At 42.0% G+C, this 25,982-nt stretch overlaps 1 protein-coding gene across 1 annotated transcript; it reads left to right on the top strand.

The window, feature by feature from the left end:
* Window positions 1–4,421: 4,421 nt before the first annotated feature.
* On the top strand, window positions 4,422–18,330 carry GPR26 (G protein-coupled receptor 26). Its single transcript, XM_052676874.1, has 3 exons — window positions 4,422–5,270; window positions 10,333–10,446; window positions 17,388–18,330. Exons 1-3 carry the CDS (start codon window positions 4,603–4,605, stop codon window positions 17,617–17,619), a joined length of 1,014 nt encoding a protein of 337 aa, XP_052532834.1. The 5' UTR covers window positions 4,422–4,602; the 3' UTR covers window positions 17,620–18,330.
* Window positions 18,331–25,982: the final 7,652 nt, after the last annotated feature.

The raw sequence follows: 25,982 nt of genomic DNA, 5'->3' as shown, positions 1-25,982 counted from the left end.
GGGCTGTCTGCAGGCATGTGGGCTTCCCAGAGGAAATTGGCTGTCTTAGAGCTGGCTAAGACTGTGATAGAGGAGAAACAAACTCTTCCATGTGTCAGTGTTCTTGTTATTAAAGTTCTGAGAAGCTTGTACACTGTTGATCAAAGAAGGAAGATGACACAATAGGGGAAAAATAGTGCAGTGAAAACATGACACTGAGATGCCAAAATTTGATAGAGAAAGTTGGCAGCTGCATCTTTCAGTCCAAAGGAAATGTATCAGTTCTCAAATGCATCTTCAGGTTAGATTTTCAGTTAGTTTTCTTGGTGTTCTTCAGCTTTAAACACTGGTTTCCTACGAAATGAGTGACTGAAGTGTTTTAGTTAGGTCATCAAATAATCTCTTATACCACATATATATAGGATACAACCTCAAAAAATTCTGCTGATCCCAACTAGCTATTTCATAATCTCAGTAGAGCAGCATGAAGAAAAAAATTTTTCCTTTATGAACACTCCAGTAAAGACAAACCTTCTGTCTGTGTGTCACAGAAATTTTGAACCAGAGGTCAGGCCTAAACATTGGCTATCTCATCAGCTTCATGCTTTTCTGTCCATTGCCAAATATAGACAAAAATGTAATACAAACTACTAAATGCAGAGTGATAAATTAACCTCTTATCTAAAGAAGTTTCATATTGTTGCAATATTCCTCCTGTTTAGCACAATATCATTACAAATCATATCTCAGTCAAGGTAGCCTGGTATGCATGTGGTATGTAGGCCACTAATCCATTAGCTGTAGTTTTAAAAAATAGCAAGAGATTTGTGTAACCCTTCTAGAACAAGTCATTTGTGGATAAATTTCGTTATTTGATTGAGATAAGGCCTCTGGGATCCCTCAAAGATGAGGTCCTCATTCTGTACACACTTCATGTTTTCATCCCCGTGAATTTACAACCTAAATAGAGGAAAGGGGTGAGAGCTTTGGTGAACTGGTGTCTCCGTGGTCATAGAGAAGCCAGGTCTCCTGGTCATCGGCCCAATGCCCATCTGCCAGGCCATAGCTTCACAGAGCCACCTCTGCTTTTTAATATTTGAAAGCATAGTAAATATTGTGTGGTTTTATGTGATTGACAATGCAACAAATGTCAAAGGAGTACTGATTTTCCAAGTCAAGACAAAACACTGTCAGAGGTCGCTGGTGATAGTTGTTATTTGTTAGTAGTGCTTATTGCTCATTCATAATGTAGTCTGTCATTGAAATATTACAAACAAAACATGCAGGCCCCACTGCTAGGAGCTCACAGGCAAGCTGTGCAAAGCATTCATCCCCTCTACCATGGTAAAATATGCACAGCAAACTCCTTCTGATTTGTATAAAATGAAGCTATTTGTTGGATCCATCATGCTCACTTAGCTATGCAAGATAAATAAATCCAGAAACACTCAATAAATATCCTCAACTGCAGGGATTAGCAGCAGGGGAATCAGTTATGTAAAGTATGTGGGTCTTTGGAGTTAGACATGCGCATCGAGACTCAAGGCAGTCATCAAAAGAAAACTTCAGCTTTCCCTGAACTTTAGAGTGCTTTTTCACTAGACTGTAGATTTAAGCCCTTTTTAACTGATGGATTTTTCTTATGAGTACAGGGAGTGTAGCTTTTTCTTAACTGCCCCCCCCAAAATTTGTACAAGAATTACTGGGTAGGAAAAGGCCAAACAGTCAGAAAACTGTGAAACACGGAACTGGGAAGATTCATTCATTTTGGCTGATAATTACTGAAGCATGAGCTGGATCTACTGCTTGAAGGTAGCTTTTCCACACCGATAGGAATGTTATCGGTGCCACATGAAACCCTTATGGAGCAAGGGTTGGGTGGAGAGAAGTGGGATGCCAGGTTTCAGAAGAAGTGGCTGACACCTGCCTCGCTCCAACTTACAGGAGGGAGATGAGGTTCTTTTAATACCTGTATAGCCAGCGTGAAATTAAGAAACAGTGGTTCAAACACTGGTTATAGGTCCCCTTTTTATCCTTCCTCCTGGCATTCCTGGGTGCTTGGGTAAGAGTCATGTGCAGCGCCTCCTGAGTTGGCCATCTTCCTTGAGATAAGTCCACACAAAACACCGCTTCACAGCCATTGAGCTGCGGCTTACCTCTCTCTCATTGCCCCTGGCCTTGTCTGTCTGTGTCCCCCAGACAAAGGATTTCTCAACCCTTGCCCAGGACTTGCTTGGACTGTTAATCTGTGTCCCCAGCAAGCTTTGAGACAATGATGTAAAAGAAAAATCTCTTACAACACCATACAGAGGTGGAGGGCTTCCCTTCACACTGGGGCAATGTCATTGCCCCAGTGACAAGATGCAGCAGATCTGGCCTTGTGTGCAACATGGCAACGTCCAAATTACCCAGAGCCGGTACTGCTGCTGGGCCTTGAACGATTTGTGTGGCTGGGGCCACGTAGGGCTGCTTAGGACCAATGAGGAGGCTGAGGGTGGGAAGGTGTGATCAGTGTCACCTTGACAGCAGTAGTAGGAGTGGACCTGAAGCCTGCTGCCCTACATCTGTCCCATGTTTCCCTGGGTTTCCCTTCCTTTTTTTTCTCTATCCTTCCTAGTCTCCCAGGATGCCTCCCCATGTCTTCACAAACTTCCCAGGCTTTCAGCATTTGCACCCCCCAGCTCTTGTGTTCCCTTCCTGGGGACCCACAGCGCCTTTCTTTCATAGCTGAGCCTGAGGCCATGTCCAATCCCTTAGCATCATCACCCTGCTCTGTCTGCTGATTCCAGGGCATCATTCTCACCCAGGGCTTTTCCTTTGTACCCAACAAGGAAACTCCCATTTTCTAGAGCTGCACTGCAGTGAGATCTGCACCTTCTCCCCTCAGCATATCTCTCCTAATAGTGTCCCTGTACCCTCTTAGAAGGGTCCCTCAGCAGGGACCTTAGTACAGTCTCTAGAAGTGGTCTCTCACAGGGTTTTTTCATGGGTTCAACACCTCGGGAAACAACCATCTGCTTTATGTAATGTCTCTAATGACAACCCTTTCACTTAAAAAAAGTGAATTCTTTTTGCTGTCAGCCTTTTAAAGCTTGGTCTAAGAAAAAATATCGCCAGCAGAAACAGCTGAGTTGAAGCAAAGGGGCCTTCCTACAATGTGCAAAGTGCCGACGCTGTGTGCGGTGTCAGCTCCACCACTGAGCAAGCGAATGTCTGAGAGGAAGAGATGCTGTAAATCAAGCGTGCATGGCTCTGGCAAGTGCTTGCTGCAAGCACAGAGGAACAATCCACCTCAGCACCCAGCTCTCGCACGTGTGCTGAGGCACTTACCCAGCCACAATAACTGCTGCTGCGGGCTATCTTTTCCCTCTTCATTGTACAGGGATTAAGGCTTGGCTGCCTTGATGAGAAAGCTGTCCTGATTGCTTGCAGTCTTTTAGCATTCCTGGTTAAAGTGGTTTTAAAGTGACAGCAAAGGCAATCGGAAAACTGTTCCCAGTCCTTCCTTTGAAACAAACTTAATTGGAACATCTAATTAAATGCAAAGCAGACTCAGCCCTGCTTGCTTCCGCCAAGCCCCTCTGTGGTTGCAGTGCTCATCCTGCAAGAAGGAAGGGTAATTGGGGGAAACATGGGCTGTGAAAGCAGAGTGAACGGTGAGACTGGCTGCCTCTGCCTCTTACCTGCCTCTTACCTCAGGCAAGTCGCTTGGGCAGTTGGAATTCTGGTTTTCCTACTTTTAAAGGAAGAAGGAAGACAACTGTTTTCCTCCTACATCATGGTAGGAGACAGAGGACTCTTAAGTTGTTCTGATAGCCTAATGAAGGCTTCAGAGAAGTAGCAGAGTACATCTGTTTCCCCATCTTTCCAAGCACAGAAAAGAATTCCCCTGCCTTAGCAGAGAGCAGGCAGCAACTGTGAAAGTGATGCACTGAAATACAGAAAACTGAGTGTAGTGCAGGAATTTGGTTACATGCCTGTTTGCAAATTAATGGCTAAATCAATTAAATAAAAGCATGGGATTTCTCTTGAGGAAAGTCTAGTCACAATTGCAAGGAGAAGGGGAGGGGTTGTGGAGTGGGGATGACATAATCACATTTGCGAATCACCAGCAGTGTGCATGCTTTAATCCATTAATGGGGTTTTTATCTGTGATCATAAAAAGCAGGTTACATTCAGCCTGGAAGGGAGTGAGGGTTGGAGGAGAGGGGAGGGGAGAGCAAGAGAGAGAGAAAGCGAGAGAGAAAGAGAGTGCTATTCGCTCAGTGAATTGCTTGCAAGCTTTGGGCTGATAATTAGGGATCTCAGGGGTGCAGTTTCTCAGAATAACCTGCTTGCCTTCGGATGGACCAAATGGAGACAGTGGTTCAGTCCTGCTGATATTTTTAAAGCCCTCCTCGCAGTTTGATGGGCATTCCCAGTGCTTTTGTGCACGTCTCGGAGAGCGTTGACGTGGAAAGGAGCAGCAAGGAGGGGGAGGTTGGAGAAAAAAAACGGCAGCTCTTCTAAAAATACGGAGGGCATGTGAGAGTGCGAGCAGGCTGGGAAGGAGGGCGAGGGGAGAGCAGCTCGCACCATGGTCCTCGGACACTCGGAGATGTCCCTCCTGTGACTGGGTGCACCATGAGCATCTGGGAGGTGATCCTGGCTTTTGTGATGGTGGTGCTGATGCTTGTGGCCCTGCTGGCCAACGTGCTGGTGCTGATGTGCTTCTTGTACAGCGCCGACATCCGCAAGCAGGTCCCAGGATTGTTCATCCTCAACCTCACCTTCTGCAACCTGTTGATGACCGTCTCCAGCATGCCCCTGACCTTGGCTGGGATCATTTACAAGAGGCAACCGGGAGGAGATCAGATCTGCCACGCTGTGGGCTTCCTGGAGACTTTCCTCACCACGAACTCCATGTTGAGCATGGCAGCGTTGAGCATTGACAGGTGGATTGCCGTGGTCTTCCCTCTAAGTTACCACTCCAAAATGAGGTACAGAGATGCTGCTCTCATCCTGAGCTACACGTGGTTACACTCCGTGTCATTCCCCATAGTGGCAGCGTCTCTCTCCTGGGTGGGTTTCCATCACCTCTATGCCTCCTGCACCCTGTACAACAAGAGACCAGAGGATAGGACACAGTTTGTGATTTTCACTGGGGTCTTTCACACCCTCAGCTTCCTCCTCTCCCTTATAGTCCTGTGTTTCACTTATCTCAAAGTGCTGAAGGTGGCACGGTTCCACTGTAAGCGGATTGACGTGATCACTATGCAGACCCTGGTACTGCTTGTGGACATCCATCCCAGGTAGGTGCCTGTGTGCTCAGCAAGAAAGAATATTGGCTGCAGAGGAAGTGAGGACGGGGCTTAGTGTTATGTTAAATGCAGTCTGAGCAGTGTCACAGCAGGGAGGGACTGGGAGGGGGAGAAAACAAGCATCCTTCCTGCTGGTATCTGTTCTGCACGTTGAGTCCTACTTGTGTTTGTGTTTTTTCCGGCTGCAAAAACAAGTCTTCTTTCTTAGGAGCTTGTTTTGGGAGGGAGAGCAAAGAAACAAGCAGTTTTGGCTGAGCATGCATTTCCCTTTGAAACAGTGATCAGACAACTGCTCTTTGTCTCAGAAAGTGGATTTAGTGATTGATAGAGTCACAGATTTTAGCACTGTCAGCCTGAAACAGTGATTCTCGCTGAGAGGGAGCCCATGTCCCTGTCTCAGAACTGAGAGGGAAGGGGAGCTGGGGCACTCGCTGCTCCTCCAGCTATGTCCATGTTGCTGTGCTCTCTGTAACTTTATCTTTCCCAAAGGCAGCATCGTAAGGGAATAACATCTGCTAAATAGGTATGCTTGAATGCTTGTACGTAAATCCCACTGAGATACCTCAGTAGCAATGTTAATATGACAAGTGAGGGATGTAGAAAGCTCATTGCTAATGAGAGTCCTTAAGTGAGAGAATTGTTAGGAGAAAAGTCTCCAGGGGCTGGGAGAAGAATGGCAAGCACCAAGCAGGCACGGATGTGTGTCAGGAAGCTGTGCAAGAGTCCTGTCAGAGATGATGTGCGGGCTATAAATCTTGCATAAATAGGACATGTCTGGGTCAGCAAGTGAAGCAGATTTGGCTGGGAAAGGGAGAGTGGAAGAGACCTTTTTCCTGATCATTAAGGGATGCAGAGCTGTACAGTTGAAGGAGAGAAAGGTTTGCTGGATGGAAGCCCTGGGACTTGGGGCTGGTGAAAAGACAGCAGCAGGACTTGCCAGAGCAGTCTGCCTGGGAAAAGGGGAAATCAGAAATCAATCCACAAAGCTAAGGCAGGATGCACTGGGATGGAGTGGCTGATGGACCACAATACGCTCTGGGCTTGGAGGCTCTGATGAGTTGGGGTAGATAGGTTAAGGAACAGTTGGGACTGGGACAAGGTGGGAAAGACAGAGAGTGAGACGTGGGCAGGGGAAACGTGGGACATGGTTCAGTGAGCATGGTGGTGATGCATTCATGGTTGGACTTGGTGATCTTAGCGGTCTTTTCCAACCTTAATGAGCCTATAATTCTATGGTTCTATGAAAGCAGGGGTACTGGTTGTAGCATGGGAGGAAATGGGCCCAGTTTGCAGAGAGTTTCGCTTAGAGGAGGAGTGTGACTGGAGCAGGTGATTGGGAAGGAAAGGCTCCAATGGACTCACCTGGAGAAAGGGGGAGAAGATAGTTTGGCTATGGGGGATTGTGAAGGATGTGCATGATAACTAGGAGGCTGTCAGAAACTTAGTCTGTAAGTGCACTTTCAGCAAGGTGCTGGCAGCTGGGGAAGAAGAGAGGAAAGCCACAAGTAGATGAGGGGGTTGTCCCATAGTAGCATCCCACCTTGCAGGCTGGAGGCAAGCAGCAGCTCCTGTATTGCAGCCAACTGCAGGAGCGGAAGGAAGCGCATGTGGCTGTCCTCAAAATGAGGTCAGAGCTTGGGGATTCCTTAGCCTGAGGCAAAGAAGTCTGAAAGGATCAGGGCAGGACAGTGCTGTGTCGGAGGAACAGAAACATTTGCTCAACATTCTCAGTTAAGCTGTCTGATCCGTGTCTTGACCACAAATGTGGAGCAGAACTTTGGGTGACTCCTGTTCCTGCTTTTGAGAAACACATGTATAAATCTTCCTTTATCCACCAAGTCACAGAGTGGAAAAAACAGCCTCCTACCCCATATGCTGTCTGGTTTTCTAAACTGTATCCCAGTCACTCTTAATTCCTGCTGTGGGATGCTGTGGCCACTTGCAGTGCAGTGCTGCAGATGTGCTGGGGCTGTTAGAAGAAGCAATCCTTACACCTAATGCTTAAAGTATGGCTGGATTGTACAGAAAAGCTTAGAAAAAAAGGGCAAAAATCACAACGATATTCTCCTCCTCTGCATTTTTTCTTGTCTGAGTTAACTTGAAGGTATTCCTGCATTTCTTAATCGTCTCACAGAAAAGCAGGTTCATGGGGCTGTGGGTATCATACCCCTTCTTTAGAGGAGATGGAGTTTTACAGGCACTTTGCTGCTCTGTTGCTGCTATTCAGCTCTTACATCAGGCCATTCTGTAGGAAAGAGGACTTTTGATTTCTCTGGACTACAGCAACGATGGCTGATTCCAACCTACAGTGCTGCTGTCCTATCAGTGACAGCTGCAGCAGCTGTCAGATCTTAGGGCCAGGGCCAGATCTTAGACTCTACACAGAGGCTCTTCACAAAGTGATTTGCATTGAGTTATGTAAGTGGCACACGTACAGGAATGTTTAGTGTTTGTGATAGTATGTAACAGCAAAACACTGGGAGGCACTGGGAGGACGTACACAAGAGGCCAAAGTTTGCAGCTGTAGCTTAGCTTTCCCCTGGCTTTTGTGTGGTCTGGTTTCAAAGCTGAGAAATGTGTACAGACAATTTTCTGCTCCTTGTGACTCAGAATCCACCCGCCAGGGGTTCTGGGACAGGCGTTATGACAGATGGCTTTATTACCTGTGACTTGGGGAGGCACAAGTGATCTTCTGAAGATCATTTGAGATGAGTATGAAGGAAACCTCTAAATACCGCACAGAACCGTGTGAATGTTTAGGGCGCGTGTCCTTTCAAGTTAGCTTTGGCATTTTTACTGGGTACTGCTTTCTGGTACTGCTCTCTCTTGACTTTGTTCCCTAGACTGAGCTATCTGAGTTATTGTGAGAGGCTTGGGCAAGGATTCTCTTAAGTGCTTAACTCATGTATTTCTCAACCGAAATTATCTATGCTATCTTTTTGTGCATCCACCTCTTAAAGATAGTGGATCTTAAGTTTCAGTATCTCATAAGCTTTGTTTAAAATACCAAAGCTTCAAAGGGATGTATCTCAGATTTTCCAGGATATTAAAATCTGTGAATGAAAGCTTAGTCAACAATCCAGTTCTGTTACCAATGTCATCCGTGGAACCCATGTTTATGTTCTTATCTAACTGCACGAAAGAGGGCACAAAAGTAAAATACCCATCTGAGCACATGATCTATCTGAAGGAACAAGATAAAATAGTTTCATTTGTGATGTGGTATTTACTAGCTACATCTGGATATGCAGAACAAAAGACATCAGCCGAAGACTTCAGGACTTCCCTTGTCACACGTGAGCTCCTGGGGTCAATAACAGCTTTGTATACCAATTAATGAGTGGAGAGAGATAACAGAGGGAACTATTGGACACAAAAATACCCCTCCCCACCCTAACAGCATCCTAATTGAAATGGCTTTGGAAATTTTTTTCCTAAACTGATGTGTGCTTGGGATGTTATGAGTCTCAGCGCAGGTCTTAAGTGAAGCTGCTGAACCTCTGAGATCCTGTTTGCACCTAAAAGTACTCCAAGTTCTTCAGCTCCTGCAGAACTGGAAGCATAGGTTCCCTCAAACAGGTGGATTTCTTTTTTTACTGCTCAGCTGTCATTTTGAGCTGCATATAACTCAGATGTAGAACATGTAACACTGTTAGACACATTTGAGTTCTACTTAGGCATATTCTTTAAGAGCAAGGCAATTTGTTACTCCTTTTGTTCACTTTTCCATCATGGCAGTTGCTCTAGGAACTGGATGTAAGAGAGTAAATAAAAAGGAAATAATGAAACAGGTTTTTTTTTAGCCCAATCAAAAGATGACATTAGGACTGTCTGACACAGATAGCCCCAAAGCATCTTGAGATCCTCAGGACACAACACATGCTTAGATGTTGATCAGACATTTAGAGCAAACAGCACACAGGTGTGGTCATAAACCACACGGCTATTAACATATGCAAGCGTGGAACCTGACAATGAGTCATCAATTACAAATTTACAATAACATCAGAGGGAGATAAGCTCCAAGCTGTTACAACATGCTGTGCACGGGCCAGACCACCGGCTTCGCCCAAGACAAGTGGTTACTTTGCCACAAGGTATGTGCAATGGGCCCACAGGCAGCAACACTGCTATGTGCCTAGAGAGGGATTTGGGCAGGCAGCTTGGCTTTGGTTTCATCCTTTCCCAAAGGGAGTATGTTGGCAGATTCACCAGTTCAGGTGCAGATGGCTCTGAGATGTACAACCTGTACTTCCAATCCCACAGAAACACATGGAGAGCCACAGACACATCCCTGGGCTTCACCCAGCCAGCACAGAAGTTGCACAAGCAGGTAGAGGAGGATGGAAAAATCAGGACAGGACTAATTGGTGTCTGTTTGATTGGAAATAAGGCTGGTTTGAGCCTCAGAGTCAGAACACCTCAGCTTTTCAGATTTGTTGTCTAGGCTTTGCAAAGTGCTCAGCACGTGCACAAGCTGTTGTGGGATTTACAGCTGCATTATTCACAGCTACTGGATATAATGACTGCCCCAGTGTTGGGCTGACTGGTAAGAGCGTATTTTTTCCTGTTATGTTTTCATTGTGCTTTATTTCTTACCTCGCTGGGCTGTTTCTCCTATCGTGATATGATTGTTTGAATTGCCTTTCCTATGGAAGTAGGATGCTGCCTATCCCACTCTATTACTATTTTGTAAACCCTTGAATATCATTAGGAAAACTCAAATACAGCTTGCAGTGATTCAGAAAGGAGATGCCATTGGATTCAAGGCTGAATGCCACCAGCCTGTCCATAAATAAATCAATGTAATGGGGTGCATATGTGATATGAGTGTACATGCATGCATTTCTCAGTAATTGGTTTTGGAAGGTAAGGTCATGGAAAGCATTAATACTCACTCTTCTCCTGTGGAAATGCAATGCATTGGTTATTGAGTTGTGTGAAAGCAGCATGTACTGGAAGAATTGATTTATATTATTTCAGAAGTATAGCTGTTCAAGTCTGCTACCTGATATTATGATTCATGTTCTTGTTTGTGTTGAATGTTGCACAGTGTAAGAGAGCGTTGTCTAGAAGAGCAGAAGAGACGGAGGCAACGAGCAACAAAGAAAATAAGTACCTTCATTGGTACCTTTATACTTTGTTTTGCACCTTATGTTATCACAAGGTAAGCAGGAACTTATGTTCTGAAAAAATGGTCAGAAAATTAGGGCACTGAAACTGATGCAAGCTCCCTAAGAATGTTCTGTGTTACACTGCACCTACGAGAGATTCTACTTGCTGTGCCAACCACATTATATAGAATGTCACAGCCAGGCCAACCCCTCTGTAGTCTGTGAGCCAAGTCAATGGATGGCTTGCATGGGAGGGACTAGGGAGTTCAATCCCCAGCTGCCAGGAGATGTTGTAGTTATTTTTGGAGACCAAGAATTTTGGAGACCTCAGAATACCCCAGTGGGGTAGGGGGTGAGTTAATCCATAGCGTAGGACAGTAGTCTGAATAGGTCAGGATGCAGAGCTCAGATTTGAACAGCAGCTTTCTTGGACTGAATGCTTGGTCATAAACATCAAGTTAGTCTGGCTTATGGCTAAAGAAAATCTTGCAATTTATGTTCAGATGTTCCTATTTATCTAGCAGCTTATTTCTAAAAATGGCTCCTGTGGGAAACATAGAAGTAGTCCTATGAAACAAAATTGTTGGAAAGAAAGTATTTCTGGATTAGTGTTATCAAGTTGTTGAAAGGAAATTTACAACTTGTGCTCATTATTAAAACTCAGGAAAAACTGAAATACTGCTACGTGGAGCAGAGAAAGAAAAAGATATATACACCTAAAGCATCACCTATTCCAGTATTACTGGGCAGATATTACTGAGGCTGATGTCAGTCAAATTCAGAATTGCCAGAAAAAACCCCCACATTGAAAAACTGGAATTAAGACTCAGTGTAAGTGGGCAATAGAGAAACCCATTTTCCCATCACAGTACAATATCCTGAATTTCTGTTTCTAACAAAACAATTAACAAGCAGTCTTGTAGTCTCTTGTTAGAAAGAAAAAACTGCATGCCACATTAATTTTATGCTCATGATAATAACAGCTAATTGATCCGTGCTAATAATTTGTGACAATGTTAGGAGTACATTTGTACAGCATTATTAAATTTTTCTTCACCCTGACTTTACAGTGGCAAAGAGACCTTGCCCTGTGCTCTGAAAGGGTAAGAAAGGATTTAAAATTATGGGCACTTAGCCCTAACTGTCAGGCTGTAAGATATTAGAGTATGCCTTGCTTCAAGTGGCTAAATTTCATTTTATATCGGGTGTGTGAAGCTAATGAAAATCATCACAGGCACTGAATAGCTCTCAGCTCAGCCCTGATGACACCGAGCACTTGAGCCAGGGCTGTCAGAAGTATTTCTGTGCTCCTTGCAGCTCAGCCCAGAGTTCAGCCACCACCTTCCCGCTACCACCGAGCTCCGAGGCAGCCTGTGTGCCTCTAATCCTGAAATACAAAAAGGGGGGGGTTAGAAAAAACCTACCTGCTTCAATCCTTACAAGGTTCACTACACATTCACACAAGTCTTCAGACCGTGAAGGACCATGGCTTTTCTGCAGGGGGTGACCAGAAGAACTAAGGCTTAGAGTCCTAACAGTACAGAGATGCTTTGCACCGTGGTATCTGGAAGGATATTTGCATGTGACTGATGTCAAACCTACCAGGAGGAGGAAGCTTAGTTATGTAAGCAAGCATTCTTTTCTGGACTAAACCCAGAGTGTTTTGCACTTCACAAGATGGGGCAACAAGTCACTTTTCTAGGCAGTGAACAGAAGATAGCTGACAAAGCGTGTCATTCCCATGTGAACAGCAGGCTCAAAGTGGCACTCACTTCCATTAAACGTGCTCTAAACCAGCTGATGATTTGAGCAGGTACTGGATTACACTTATAACGTCTTTCAGCTTCCACATCAAAAGCCAGCAGTTGTCTGCAGCAGCCCACGAGCCAGGGATGGAGCCATGCCTAGAGCTGCAGTTGGACAAATGCCTCCCTAGGTCAACCAGAGTCTTTTTCAGCTTACATCAGGGTAAAGATCAGATTAGTCACCCATTTTGTCAAGGAAATGCCCATTTAATTAGTTCAGTGGCTGACCTTAAGTAATACATCGTAATAATAACAATTCTGTTATTGATTCAGTGTCTTCACATACCAGATATATGCTGGGTATTGCTAGGTATAGCTGGTTGCTTGATTTGGAAAAATGCTCAAGTAACACATCCCTTCTTTTGCTATATTTATTGTTATGTGATTGAAAACAGTGTTGAAAACCTGAATTCTCCAAGAAGCTTCTTCATGAGGAAAATCATAAGAAGTCATACTACTTTCCAATATTTGTGTCCAATTCCACACTTTTCAGACAAATCCAGAACTTTGCTCAAGTGATTTACTAAATGCTGTCAATTATTGGGCGATGGGCCCTAAATTAAAAATTCTGAAGTAATATTAGAAAAAGGTGTGCAGTCCCAAGCCCTTGGGTTAGGGAGAAGGATGGCAGAAGAGGTAGAAGGCTGAAATTCTCTTGTATCATCTTTGGGGAATGGGACAAACAAAATGCATTTTTACATTGGTTGGCTGCCCGCTGCATACAGATGCTGCTTGGGCACAAAGACAGGCAAACTCACAAATGAGTTCTGATCTATGTTCTTGCTTGTCTACTTATAAATGCACACTTTTCCTAAGTGTGCACTTATAGGTTGACATGTTTGAAGGCTTTCTAGGCCTCCTCAAAACTTCATATGACATAGGTGGGGGGTAGGAAGAGAGGTGACAGCCTTAAGCTGTGCCAGGGGAGGTTCAGGTTTTAGGGTAGTAGGAAAAAAGTATTTCCTCTCAGAAAAGAAGTGGGAACACTCATCATCTTGTTCAGCTTATTCATTAATACAAGAAAAAAGACCAAGGTAAAATTCTGATACTATGAGTCCTGTGTGAAATAAATAAAGAAAATCAGAGTTGGTAACAAGCAGAACTAAAATTAGGATTAGGATTATAAGCTTAAAGAGCCGATCCAAGTTCCTGCATTCCTGCTCTGTTTTGCCCCTGAACTTAACATAAACACTTGTTTGAGGACCTCCAGCCTATTCAGAGTTTTCTCTAAAACTCTGTTAATTTCTGAAGGGGAGTCAGTGCACGGGAGAGATGCTCCCATTATACTAGCTGCCCATATGGACCTATATATGGCCTGTAAAATATTTTACTAACGTGATAATCTGCACATGGATGTAAAGCATTTTCCCTCTGTGTTATCTGAATAAGAGTTCGAGGCCTTACTCTTCAAGGTGACATCCTTGTTTACTTCTGAAAGTGCAATAAAATAATTGGATTACCACTTGCCACCAAGTGCACCACGGAATTATGTTTCTAAGATATTAAAAAATTATCGTGGCAAAACAGTTTATAGTTTTGAAGTACAGGAATTGGGTATCAGACAAGTAGAAGGTGGCTTTTGAAAGCAAGTTAGGGAATTATGTAGCCAATGCTGTAGAATTTAATTTAGAGATAGCACTGAAATATTAATGCACCTTCACTGAAAACATCTTCCTGGCTGAAATGTTTCATGAAAATTGAAGCTATGCATATAATTTCCCTCATTAATGAGAAACAAAACCCTCTTTCAAAGGTAATAAGGTATATGACATGACTTGAAGACATTTAATTGTTTCTACATCAAATAGAATTGCATATCTTGGGGCTTATCTGCAGTTGTTTGTTGCTATGTATCTGCAAATGTCAAATATAATACACAAAAATGGCAAGATCTTTAAATGTCAAGGACACGAGGTAATAATTGAGGAAAATATCATAGATTCTGTTGATAAAAGTGCTGGATTTTTAATTGGTCAGTCACTGAGGGCAGAATTTGTACGTCTACACTTACAGTGTCCATGTGATGTGCTCTAAATGGAGACTGTTAACAGCTCATAGGACTGGGGGACAGAGGTTCAGACACAAATTTGTCATACCTTGATCATTCAAAGCATCCACTGTACCTAATTAAACTTAATCAAATTCAGTATCTGTAAAACATTTGACCAAAGTAAATCAACCACATTAAATTCAAGATGATAAAATTTTAAATGCAAAGAAGTCATTAAATATATGAAGAAGGATGGCTCACCATAGATTACAGAGTAAATATGACTCACTAGAAGATGAATATCCAAATATTCAAATCTCATTTTAGAACATATTTACATGAGTGTCATAGTTATGTTTTCTTACATGTCTGAATAGACCAGACCTCCAGCAGCCAGAGTAGAAGGTAATTGTGTTTGACTTTGGATGCTGCTTTGTAAAAAAAGATATCAACCACAAGTTAGAGGGAGAGGTTGGAAGAATGGCATTGACTTAGGCAAGATGAAAGGAGAGGAAAGTTATGGCAGTTCTTTGGGAACTCAGAGCACCTTACAGTGATGAGCTGAGACAAATTCTCAAGCATTTTCACATAGCATAGCCTGGTCAACTCCAATGCTTTACATGCCCCTGAGCCCATAACCCCAGTAGGTACTGGGCGTTCCTCTTTTCATACGCATAATACTTTCAGCCCTTGTCTCCACTGAAGCTGATCTCCCCAGAGAGCAGCACACGAATGCAGAACATTTCTGAAATGTCCATTGAGCTCAGTAAAGATATAAAGAGCCTGAAAATAATTTGTTCTTTGATAATAGGACATATTAATGTAAAGATGTTAATTGTGACAGGATGATATTTCTCGGTGAAACATGGTGGTTATCAGTGACTAACACTTAATTATTTGACAGTGAAATTAGGAGCATATAACATGAATTGTCGAACTTCAATTAGTTCCCTTTATCTCATGATTCCATGAAATTATTAATTTAATACAGCTTAGGCTCGCACTGCGTGCTGTTGCAGTATATGCATATTGATGCCAAAGAGGTGCTCAGAAACCATTTCAAGATGACAGAGAGGCCCTTGTAAGAAAGAACTTGCAAGAGCAGAAGTACCTCTTAGAGTGGTAGACATCCTAGCATTCCTGAGCACTGGGATGTTTTGAGCACTACTGCCACACTGTACCAAATTCGGGCTCCTCAGCCCCACTTTCATGCTACAGTGACTAGACCATGCCATCTGCCAGGGCTATTTTAAACAACAAAATGCAGGGAAACTTTACAGAATACAAACAAAATGGCTGAGGAAATCCTTATTTCTAAACCGCTTGAAATGCTAGCAGTGTTGGTGTTGATGCTGTAGAAATCACACTTGAGAATGCTCCTTGGAAATGGTCCTTTGTCTATGGAAAGGTTAGCAGATGAAGATTTTTCCAGGCAGGTTTAAAAACACCTGTATCTGAAGATAGTTGTCATCAAAGATCTCATTTCTATCACATAGTGGGGCTCTCTAGCAGCACATATGCCCTTTGGAATCATTCTCCTCTAGAAAAATCAATAGTTACTCAACAGCTGTAGAGACATATTGAACAGAGTTGCCCTTCAATGTTGTTCAAAGAGAAGGGAAAAGAAAATCTTGTGGAGTTATCGATATTGCACTGTCAAAAACACTGGAGGTCTCAGAACAAAGTGAACGGCCTGTGCTGGGCTGTGAGGTGCATATAAAGCTCTTCTCTCCCTCCCTCCCTTCCCAATAGCTTAAACGTTTTTCTGGGCTAGATTTATTACAATAGTATTTTTGGTCTCCAAATTGACCACTTTTAAAAGGTAAGATTAATTAAGCCATTTCTTAGTGAATAATTCTCCTTCCTCGTGTGCTTCACCTATGACTCAGTCAGACTATTCAAACGCATCACACTCCAGAACCTGGACTTGTAAATAATATGTATCACTGCAGGATGGTTTCACAGATACTCCAGAGATGAACTTGAAGGATGACTGTGGACCAGATGTTGTACTTTAACTTATAGCAATAGGGAGATATGACATCCACTGAACCCAGTGATGATGGTCAGTGTCTCGATCTAAGACTTAAGAACCCAAAGTTTTTGCAACACTAGTTAGGAAATGATGCTGGGCTACATAGAAATATATATACTATTATATTTGCTATTAAATGTGGTGTGCACAGCGGATTAAATGGTGCAGTTAAGCATGGAAGTCATCAGGAAATGTTTTTGGGGAAAGTTATACTCTTTTCATATCTTTCAGAGTTCAATCAAGTCTATGATGAGCTTCAGCTGCTAAAAACATGATCTTATGGCATACACAACTAGAAAAAAATTACAAGAAAACACTAAATAATAACACCAACAAAAAAAAAGAAATACCAACTGCAAAACTTTGCTTTCTAACAAGAGCTCTTACTAAGGCTGAAAACCCTAGAGTAACCAGAGAAAGTTACGCTCATTGCTAGTGTGCACAAATTTTGGCAGAGAGAATAAAACCATAATGGCTGGGGATATGTCATGCAATGTCTACTTGTAGACATTTTTCACAAGCAGAAAATTTTCTAGGGAGTGTTAACCTGCTCACCTCAGAGCATTTATGATCCTAAACACAGCATCCGCTACAGAGAAAAAAATAATCAGGGCAAGATTACTGCACTCTATACAGAGTAAACTGACCCTTTATCAACAATCTCGCTTTGATCACCGAGAGGAGTTGAAAATCCAGCTCTACATAGATGGTCAGACTTAATTGTTAGGCTTGTTAGTCTTGCAGTAAAAAATAAATAGGCTCTTCTAGAGCTTGCCTCATTCTGTTGGAGCTGTTGTACTTTGCATGCAGTTGTGCAAAAGATTTGAGGCAAAGATATGAAGAACCCTTTGACAAAGTAACACATTCAAGGCCGAATTCCAGCTTCAGTAAGCGTACATCTAAATGTACAAAGTGAAGGATGCCTCGAAGTTTACAGTTCAAGACATCTCAACAGGAGCTGTGTAATCCTATTTCGAGGAAACACACCCCAAGCTTACTTTTGCAGAGTCACAGAAATGTGTCCATTCACATTTTCATGAGTATGGCGTCTTTTTTCCACCCTTTTGTTGTCTTGCAAATCCCTGGAATTTGGGGAGGGGTGCGTCATTGACTTCTCATTGTGCTGCTGGAATACTCACTCTTTTAACCTTCCTCTTCCCACAGACTTGTTGAATTATCCTCTTCGATCCCCATCAACTCCCACTGGGGAATTATCTCCAAGTGCTTAGCTTACAGCAAAGTAGTTTCAGACCCTTTTGTTTACTCTTTGCTACGGAATCAGTACAAGAAGACATGGAAGGACATCATAAACAAGATCCTCAAAAGGAGCTCCATCAACTCCTCTGCCCTCACGAGCGAGTCGCACAATCGAAATATATTGCAGCTGAATGAATGAGGAGCCTTCCTCGTGGGTATGGGATCTTCCAGAAGCATTAAATGATATACGAGAAACAACAGTAACTGGCCTATCCCTAGTAGCTATCCTCAGCTGTCAAGGCTTTGGGAAGTGGTCACAGGGGCTGTGTCCCTTCCACAGCCCTCATACACCCACGGGAGGCTGCTTTGAGCCTCCTCTCTCCAACTGCAGTGTGCTATTGGTGCGTGGCCATGCAGACTTCACCAAGACCAATCTCCCATTGATTTCCATCCGCAGTTACACATAGAGTGAAAAGCTGCTCCTTGGTGGGAGAGCTCATGAGAGTAGCAGGAGCAGAAAGGTGAAACAGTGAGATTATTTTTAAAAAAGCCACACAGAAATATATCTGTGCCATGTTCTTCTCTGGCTGCAGATCAGGGTCTTTCTGATGGATCTGCCAGCTTTACAAAACAACCTCAACCTGATTGCTTCAGCAGGTACCCTACAGTAAAGATCTTAATAGGAAAATCCGAATAGCAAAATCTTTACCTGGGCACTCATACAGTGACCAGTATAGCTTTCAATCTCATTTGGTACATATCATTTGAACAATTCTGTAGAACTGAGTGAAAAGAAAATCTCTTTTGAGTACATTACAGGCTGGATTCTGATGTGTCCTCTAAGTAACTTTCACAGAATTCTATTACTTTCCTCTTCATTAAATTTTAAAAGACTAAAAAAAAAAAAAAAGGTAGATAAATAGGATGGAATGGTTAGGATGCCTCCTGCCTACCCTCAACCCCCTTTTTAGGATTTCTGAATTATGAAGAGATGAAATGTGTCCCAAAGCTGCAAAAATCAAGAAATCAAGAATAATAATTAATTGGTTGTCCCTGCTATGATTTTAGTAATAATTCATAATACAACTTGCATCAAGAAAATGTGTCCTCCTCGTAATATCTTGAAATTATTTTCTGGTAAAGGCCTATTGGTCTCAGAGGCTTTACATTTGTACTTTGATAGGCAAAAGACTTGCAATCAATTCTGACCATAACTCTAATCATTTGTCTCCAGCAAAGTCCACAAGGCACAGGTAAGATAACATAAGAAATTTTTACCTAATACATCAAGAAACTTTCTGTTCAATGGTCATAAAGTACACGAATTGTTGGTAAGGTGAAACAGCAAATATATCACATGCCCAGATTATGAATAGTCTTGGCTTATCAGGTTCCATGCATGCAGTGGCAGTTTATATAACAGCTGTCACAGCTGGCTCTGTTAACATTTATTCTTCCTTATATTCCCACTGTAAATACAGAAATCAGAATCATATTGATGGAATTACTTTTTAGCTGTGTCCTCCAAGCAAAGGGCACTGGATGGCGTCCATAGCTCTGCAAAAGACCTTCCCTTTGCTTGGAAGATACAAGAGAAAGTATCTAAATTAGTATATTCTGCTTCGTTTATGATAAACAACCAGTATCAATCATTTTGCAAACCTCGGCATACTCTGTTTTACAAGTTCCACCATGAATATTTGTCCTTTAACACGACAGACGTTACGACAACAACAATCGCCTTGATATCTTGCAAAAAGCATCTGTTGATGTTGCTCACCATCAGTTCAAAACCTGGATAGGTAACTCGGTGAACCCCAAAGTCAATATATTAGGGGTAATAACTTGGGAGCTGGCGTGCAGAGCCTTGCCTTAGCCCCACTCTCTGGCATGATATCACAGCTGCAAGGAAAATGTTAATCTAATGTTAATCTCATTGCCACCTGTGTTGTAAATGCAAGATTTAATAGAATGAAGATCAGTAACAGTCACGTAAATAAAAATCTTCAGCTTAGCTATCCAGTTTAGTTATAAAATTACAGCATAAATAAAGTAAAATACATACACAAATATAGTCATGGGATCTATGGGAACTGTGTTCAAGGTTAGCCATTAGTCATATTGCATTGTCTACCTCATCTTAACCGTTGGACTTGTTAGGCTTAATGTAATTTTCTCAGGTGCAATAAGTAAAAAGACCCTGTTTGACACTTGTTTCTTACGAAATTCAAGTTGTTTGGATAACTTTGTTGTATCCTGAAAGGACATTACAAAGCTGTCAGAGAGGGTCCAGAGGAGGGCCAGGCAGAACAGGCTGCCCAGAGAGGCTGCGGATGCCCTGTCCATCCCTGGAGGTGTTCAAGGCCAGGTTGGATGGGGCCCTGGGCAGCCTGGTCTGGCATTAAATGTGGAGGTTGGTGGCCCTGTATGTGGTGGGGAAGGGGATTGGAGATTCATGATTCCTTGAGGTCCCTTCCAACCCTGGCCATTCTGTGATTCTGTGATTATTAGTGAGCTTAAAAAGGTAAAATGCATTGTACCAAGATGTTATGTATTTGACTTATATACATATATATATGTGTATAAGACCCTTTCTATGTAAGCAAATTAGAATGAGGTGGTAGTTGAAGTCCGTAAGTGTTGCCAGTTTATACACTGGGCTGCTGCCAAGTCAAAGAGAGGTTTGCATGTTGATAAGTTCAGCCCCAAAGGGGTTTCACATTTTCAATCCATTATTCCAATAGAGAAAAATAACTTCCCAGAAAAAAGAAAAAAAAAAAAAAGAAAGAAAAGCTACTGTTAGAATGACTGGTAAAAGGTGGAGAAGAATATAGCATCAGACTGTGTATCACAGTCAGTCCCTGGTTGATTTATGTGTCACCATGAGCAATAAATCTCTCCCCTTGTATGCATTTAAAGCTTTGTCTTTCTTTCATTGTGCCTTTCTTTCAAAATTAATCTCATAGCAGAGAATAAACATAATTTCCCCTTACTTACACCAGATCTCTGACACATTGTCATATTTCTACCATCTGAAGCAAGAGGGAGCTGCGCATGCTGGCGCTTGGCAAACTGCCTCCATATACAAACAAAAATAATACCCTAACGTTTCCAGATGACATTTTATAAGATATAGAAATATGATACTGTGGCTCGTTAAGTGCTAGCTATTCAGCTGGGTTCTTATAGGCAACCAGCAAAATCTTCTGAAATGTCTGTCTAAGTGATGAATGTAGCTATGACTAACTACGTGTCTGCTGAGTATTGTATGTACTGTACAACACTTTCACTCCAGTGAGTTAGAATAACGATGGCAGACATAATGCTCAATACTTCATTATCTCTGATCGTCAGTCGGAACCGTTCTCATGTCAAACGCCCATGAGAGGGTGCGTGCGAGGGCTGGGTTTTCCATTTGTTATTTAAATGTTTTTGGAAAAATGTTGTAAATTACAGCTACAATGTGCCCAAAATATGGAACTGCATGTGCAAAGCTTGTGCAGCTGCTTAGGCAATATGCAGTTGTCTGTTTGGTGGTATCTGCAATCCATATGCAATATCTATTTTTCACATGCATGTCCAATTAACATTTTCTTCCTATCTTGTAAGTTTGGCAGGCAGAACACTGGCAGACAATTAAAAGTATTTAACCCAGTATGTCATTTTGCAGATTCTGAGCTTTTCCCGCTACTCATCTTACAACCATATATTATTTATATGATTTCAGAGCCATAGTTGTGAACGCCGTTTTGTATTACATTTTTAATCCAGTTTAGACGTGGAGATTCAGGTAATTCCATTTGGCAGAATGCATAAGAGAACAAAATGAGTTTATTGAGTAAATAAGCAGTACCAAATCCACCTCCAGACATAAATCAACGTAATTACTGTTTCAGTTGACGATTCAGTTCCATTAGATAACTATATCCAGATTTTATACCTCTGACTTCTAGGTGTGTAAGGCCATGTCTTCAAAGGTATTTACACATGACAAGATGTAAACAGGATTTGTTGAGTTCCTTGTGAGTGTAAGTGCTCATCTGTAGCGTTAGGCAGCCATGAGACCCATCTTAAATGAAATCTATCCCCATTGTTACTCCTTTTTGAGTTAAAAAAAATCCTCAAAACTATGTTTTTGATGGCCCCGAGCCATACTTTCTACAGCACCAAGTTTTATTCCTGAAATGATCAAGCCTAGACAGTTTGAAAGTCCCAGACAACTCCTTATGAAGCTGAGGACTTCTGCAGCAGTACCACATGCATCATATTGTTCCAGAGCAGCTGAGAGTGGAAGGGACCTCCGGAGGTCATCTTGTCCACCTCCCAAGAGACAATCCCCACCTCATGTTGCCATCTCAGTTTTGCCAGTACACGTGCTTACTCTACAATAGTGCTGTGAGATGATAGTAGTCCACATCAAAAATAAAATCTTCCTAGAAATTAGCTGGGGCTTAGACTTGACATCAAAAACAGCTGCATCAGTGCAAATTCAGAGGTTACTATATTGGGTCAAAAATATGATCGAGAGGCTTGGGACCAGAAAGTTTGTGAATTCCCATCCTTATTCTGTTGCAGTGATGTGCATCACCCAGGCTGTAGTGGTCATTTCCCTAATGACCTGCTCCCAAACCAGGACTTTGCCAGATCTCACAGCCATCCACTTACCCCAGAGACAGCATTTCTGGTAAGGCTGAGTAGCTGCCATGGAGGAATCCCAGTCTCCACAAGCAGCACAGTCTCCATGGAAGAGTCTGGTTGGCTTGGGAAGGCTTAAATAACTTTCAGGTGGGATGTGTGGGAAAGCCTCACCTTGATGGCCTGAAACAAGCTCCACCTGGGTGAGTCTTGCTTTGGGAGACAGCCTAATTTTTAAAGCCCCAGAGGCTTGGGTCATTTGTGTGAAGAAAGCTTTTTTCTGGATTTACTTGACTAAATTCTCACAGTTCTCTCACCACCTCTTAATGCTGAAGAAAGGCTCTGAGGTCCAGTCCACTGCGCAGTGAATCCTTTGAAACAGCCCACTGGAAATTGCTCACTTTCTACTGCTCCCAGGACCATCTTCTCCCTCACCTTCTTCTGATTAAATAAAATTTATGTTGAACCAGACCAGAGACTTCACACCCATGTCAGTATACATCTCAGTACACAGTAACAATCCCAGTATATTACTGCACAACACGTTCAGCACAGAAAGCTCAGTTAGGTCAGTGGATCCTATGGTTTTTGCTTCAGGAGGCCCTGGGTAATTAGCTCTAAACATAGGCTTCCTTGTTTGTAGATTCAGGGACTATATAAGCTACTCTAGCCTGAACAGGTGAGACAATAATAACAGTTTAGCCTTAAATTTATTATTATTTTTTTTTTAATTTGCATGTTATGCTTTGATCCAGAGCACTAATTATATCTCAGAATCTCTGATGGATGAAGTTTCTCCATCAACCATCCTTCTCAAACAGACAGCTGTCCTTTTTAGGAGGTATAAAAGTTTACATGGAGATAAGAGCTGCTGCAGTCTTTGTACTGTCTACTTCTTACCTGTAGTCCTGATGTGTACCATGTAAATATGTATTTAGAATTGTTGGTTTTTAAGCAAATGATGCTGATCTAATGAACAAGAGGATGCTATGGTTTCCCATACAAGTCTGTATTTATAACTGAGATGGTTAGCCCTTTAGACTGTAAGTGCAATTCAGAACTTTGTGTGTTGAGAAGCAAATGTATCTGCTGTATGACAGCATGCACGTGTGATAATTATATAGTAAAATACGTTAGTTTTGTTGAAGAAGATTGTACATGGTTACAACATATCCAAAGGCCTGAGTCCACACGGCTGATTAACAGTCCTCAAAGATATGTTAGAAAAAGGATCTCCATTTGGAGCTTACTGAATGCTGGGAAACTCTTTTCTCATCACTGTAGCGATAAAATTACAGCTTTGAAACAAACGTGTTCTTAAAGATTGCAGAAATAGCAAGAAAGGGAATGGAGAGCCTCCACCCTCCTGGGATTTGATCCAGCAAGATCATTCTCTTAAGGAAGAGGGAAACAAATGCTTTGAAGTGTAGTGCCAGTGCATCCGAGCAGGATGCCAGTGGGAGCACAGTGTGAGGCCTTGTGCAAACGTGGCTGTACCCCTCTCCTTGCTGGTCACCACAGATAGTCCTGTTCAGTCATTTTGCACCTATTCGATCTTGAGTCCTGGAAAACAATTAGAAAAACAACCTATTGAGTTTAAAGTGGTTTACATTGCTTCTCTGACCACAAAATCCAACCTGCATCAGCCACAGTGTGTGATGGGTCATTTATAATAGAAACCGTAGGGCTTCCCAGGTAATAACGTTTGAAAAACCATTATCACAAATTGCCTTGGAAAATAGAAATAGATAACTAAAAGGTGCCTTGATTTACCTTTATTTCTACACAGAGCATTTTTGTAGACCTTGAATTTTTTCATATTCTTTTTATGTTCTTCACATCATTTTAGGATTACAAAATCTCATATGTTTGGCAATCATTAATCATTCCCCTCCGAATTCTTGCAAGAATGTGATGTATTACCAGTCTTAATAGATGCAGTTCAATCTTTTCCTTTAAATAAGATTATTAGGTGATTATTTGCTTTAAAAAAGATAAAAGGAAAAAGTTAGGGACTTTTTTTACAAACCCTTGCAATAAGGACAGTGGTGTTCCTTGAATGAGTAAGGACCATCCATAGGATAAGACTGGATCTGGCCTGTGTATTTAAACCTTTTTGGTTTGTTTTGAGATATCAAAAATATATGGTTTCCTAATTCTTAGCACCTAGCCAGACTGCAGAAAGATAGTTCTGAAATAGCATTAAGAATAAATGCTGTAGGTAGAGCATGTTTAAACTATATTATTATAATTTATTGCATTTTATTATTATTTTTTAATAACAATGAGTTGTAATTTATGGGGCTATTTATACGGGGGAAAAAAGGCAATATGGAAACATGGGTAGAGTGATGCACAGACCAACAGGTAACAATAAGATGCTCGAGAATTCCACGGGTTAAAATGGACCATGGAACTTGGAAGTCCCAAGTAAGCTAAACTGTTATCAATTCCCAGTGTGTATTTCAGAGATATCTATTCTGTTACATAAGGACAGAAATGTAAAATTATGTTGTATTAATACTGTTGAAAGGAATACAGGACAATGAATTTTAATCCTGACTTCAGATTTTTGCATAAGGGGCCTGTGCTGCCTATTCTGTTTACAATGGCTTGTGCTTTGTGAATACATATCAAATGTTGTAATATATTTTTATTACATGAAGTTAATGGTTAATACAAAGTAACATATAAATAAATATGTCCTATACAAGTGTGTTGTGATTTTGTTATATTTACTGTTAATGAAATGTGATCATGATTAAATGACTTCGTGTGAGCTATTTTTTTATATAAAACTTTACATTTAAAAAAATCAGTTTCATTTCCTTGTTGCGAAAGTTAAGCCTGCAAAGCCATGGCAGTGATCTGACCTCATCACTGATTTCCAAAATTCGGCTGAAGTCAAAGTCAGTGAAGTCAGCTGCAACAAAATATTTCTTCAGTGTGCTTATGACCAACACAAAGGGGAAATAATGAGAGAACCTTAATACGTTATGCATTTATCTAGTCATGATATATTTGGTCCTCAAACTTTCCTTGATACCTTGAACACAACTCGTTGAAATGGACACAAATACTCCCAGACTTCTTGATTTGAGCTGAAGATTAAATCCCACTCCAGTACATAAATGAGGACTCTTAATGACTCTTTTCCTTCCCCTGTGGGTGTAGAAAAGCAGAAGAGACCTCCAGAAGAGCTCAGCATTTCAGACATCGAATAATTTCATATTTGACCATTATGATTACTTTGTGCTATGCTGTTGGTTCCCGTATCCCCCCTTATTTAAACTGCTCAGCACTCAGTCTGTCTTTTGGTGTGCACACTTTCCCTCCTCACACATGCAGACAGTGCTGTGGGGATGCTGTGTTTGTGGATTTGTGAGCACTGATGCTGAGATGCAATTATCTCAGAAAGCCTCACAGGGCAGGATGGGGAAAATAATTTATTCATGCTCAGCTCATGGCCACATTAATTTATACTGAGGTCAATGCAGATAGAAAGCTCCAGATATCAATTTAGAGCATGAAAACACAGTGTGACTGGTTCAGCTCAGGCAGTAGTTTTCATAGATTCATGAAGGCTGGAAAAGACCTCTCAGATCGCCAAGCCCAACCCCAACCACCCCCACCATGCCCACTGCCCATGTGTCTCAATGCCACATCCCCGCAGTTCTGAGACACCTCCATGGACGTTGGCCCCATCACTCCATACTCTCCCTGTATTCCCAGTGCATTTTTTGATAGAAAGACTCTAATGAAAAATACAGTTAAAGGAAGGAAATCACACACAATTATCTAGGAGTAAATAAGCAGCTAGCTGTGTTTAGCATTGTACGAACAGAAGGAAAAAGCATTCCAGAGAAAGAGAATATTACACAAACAGTGTTCAGGATTGCTCACGTGGGGTCCCATGGTCTCCACAGG

The sequence above is a fragment of the Tympanuchus pallidicinctus genome, unplaced genomic scaffold (assembly GCF_026119805.1).
Source record: "Tympanuchus pallidicinctus isolate F22 unplaced genomic scaffold, pur_lepc_1.0 scaffold16, whole genome shotgun sequence".
NCBI classification, from domain to species: domain Eukaryota; kingdom Metazoa; phylum Chordata; class Aves; order Galliformes; family Phasianidae; genus Tympanuchus; species Tympanuchus pallidicinctus.
Note: the sequence above shows the minus strand (reverse complement) of the source record. Positions and strands in the feature narration are given on the sequence as shown.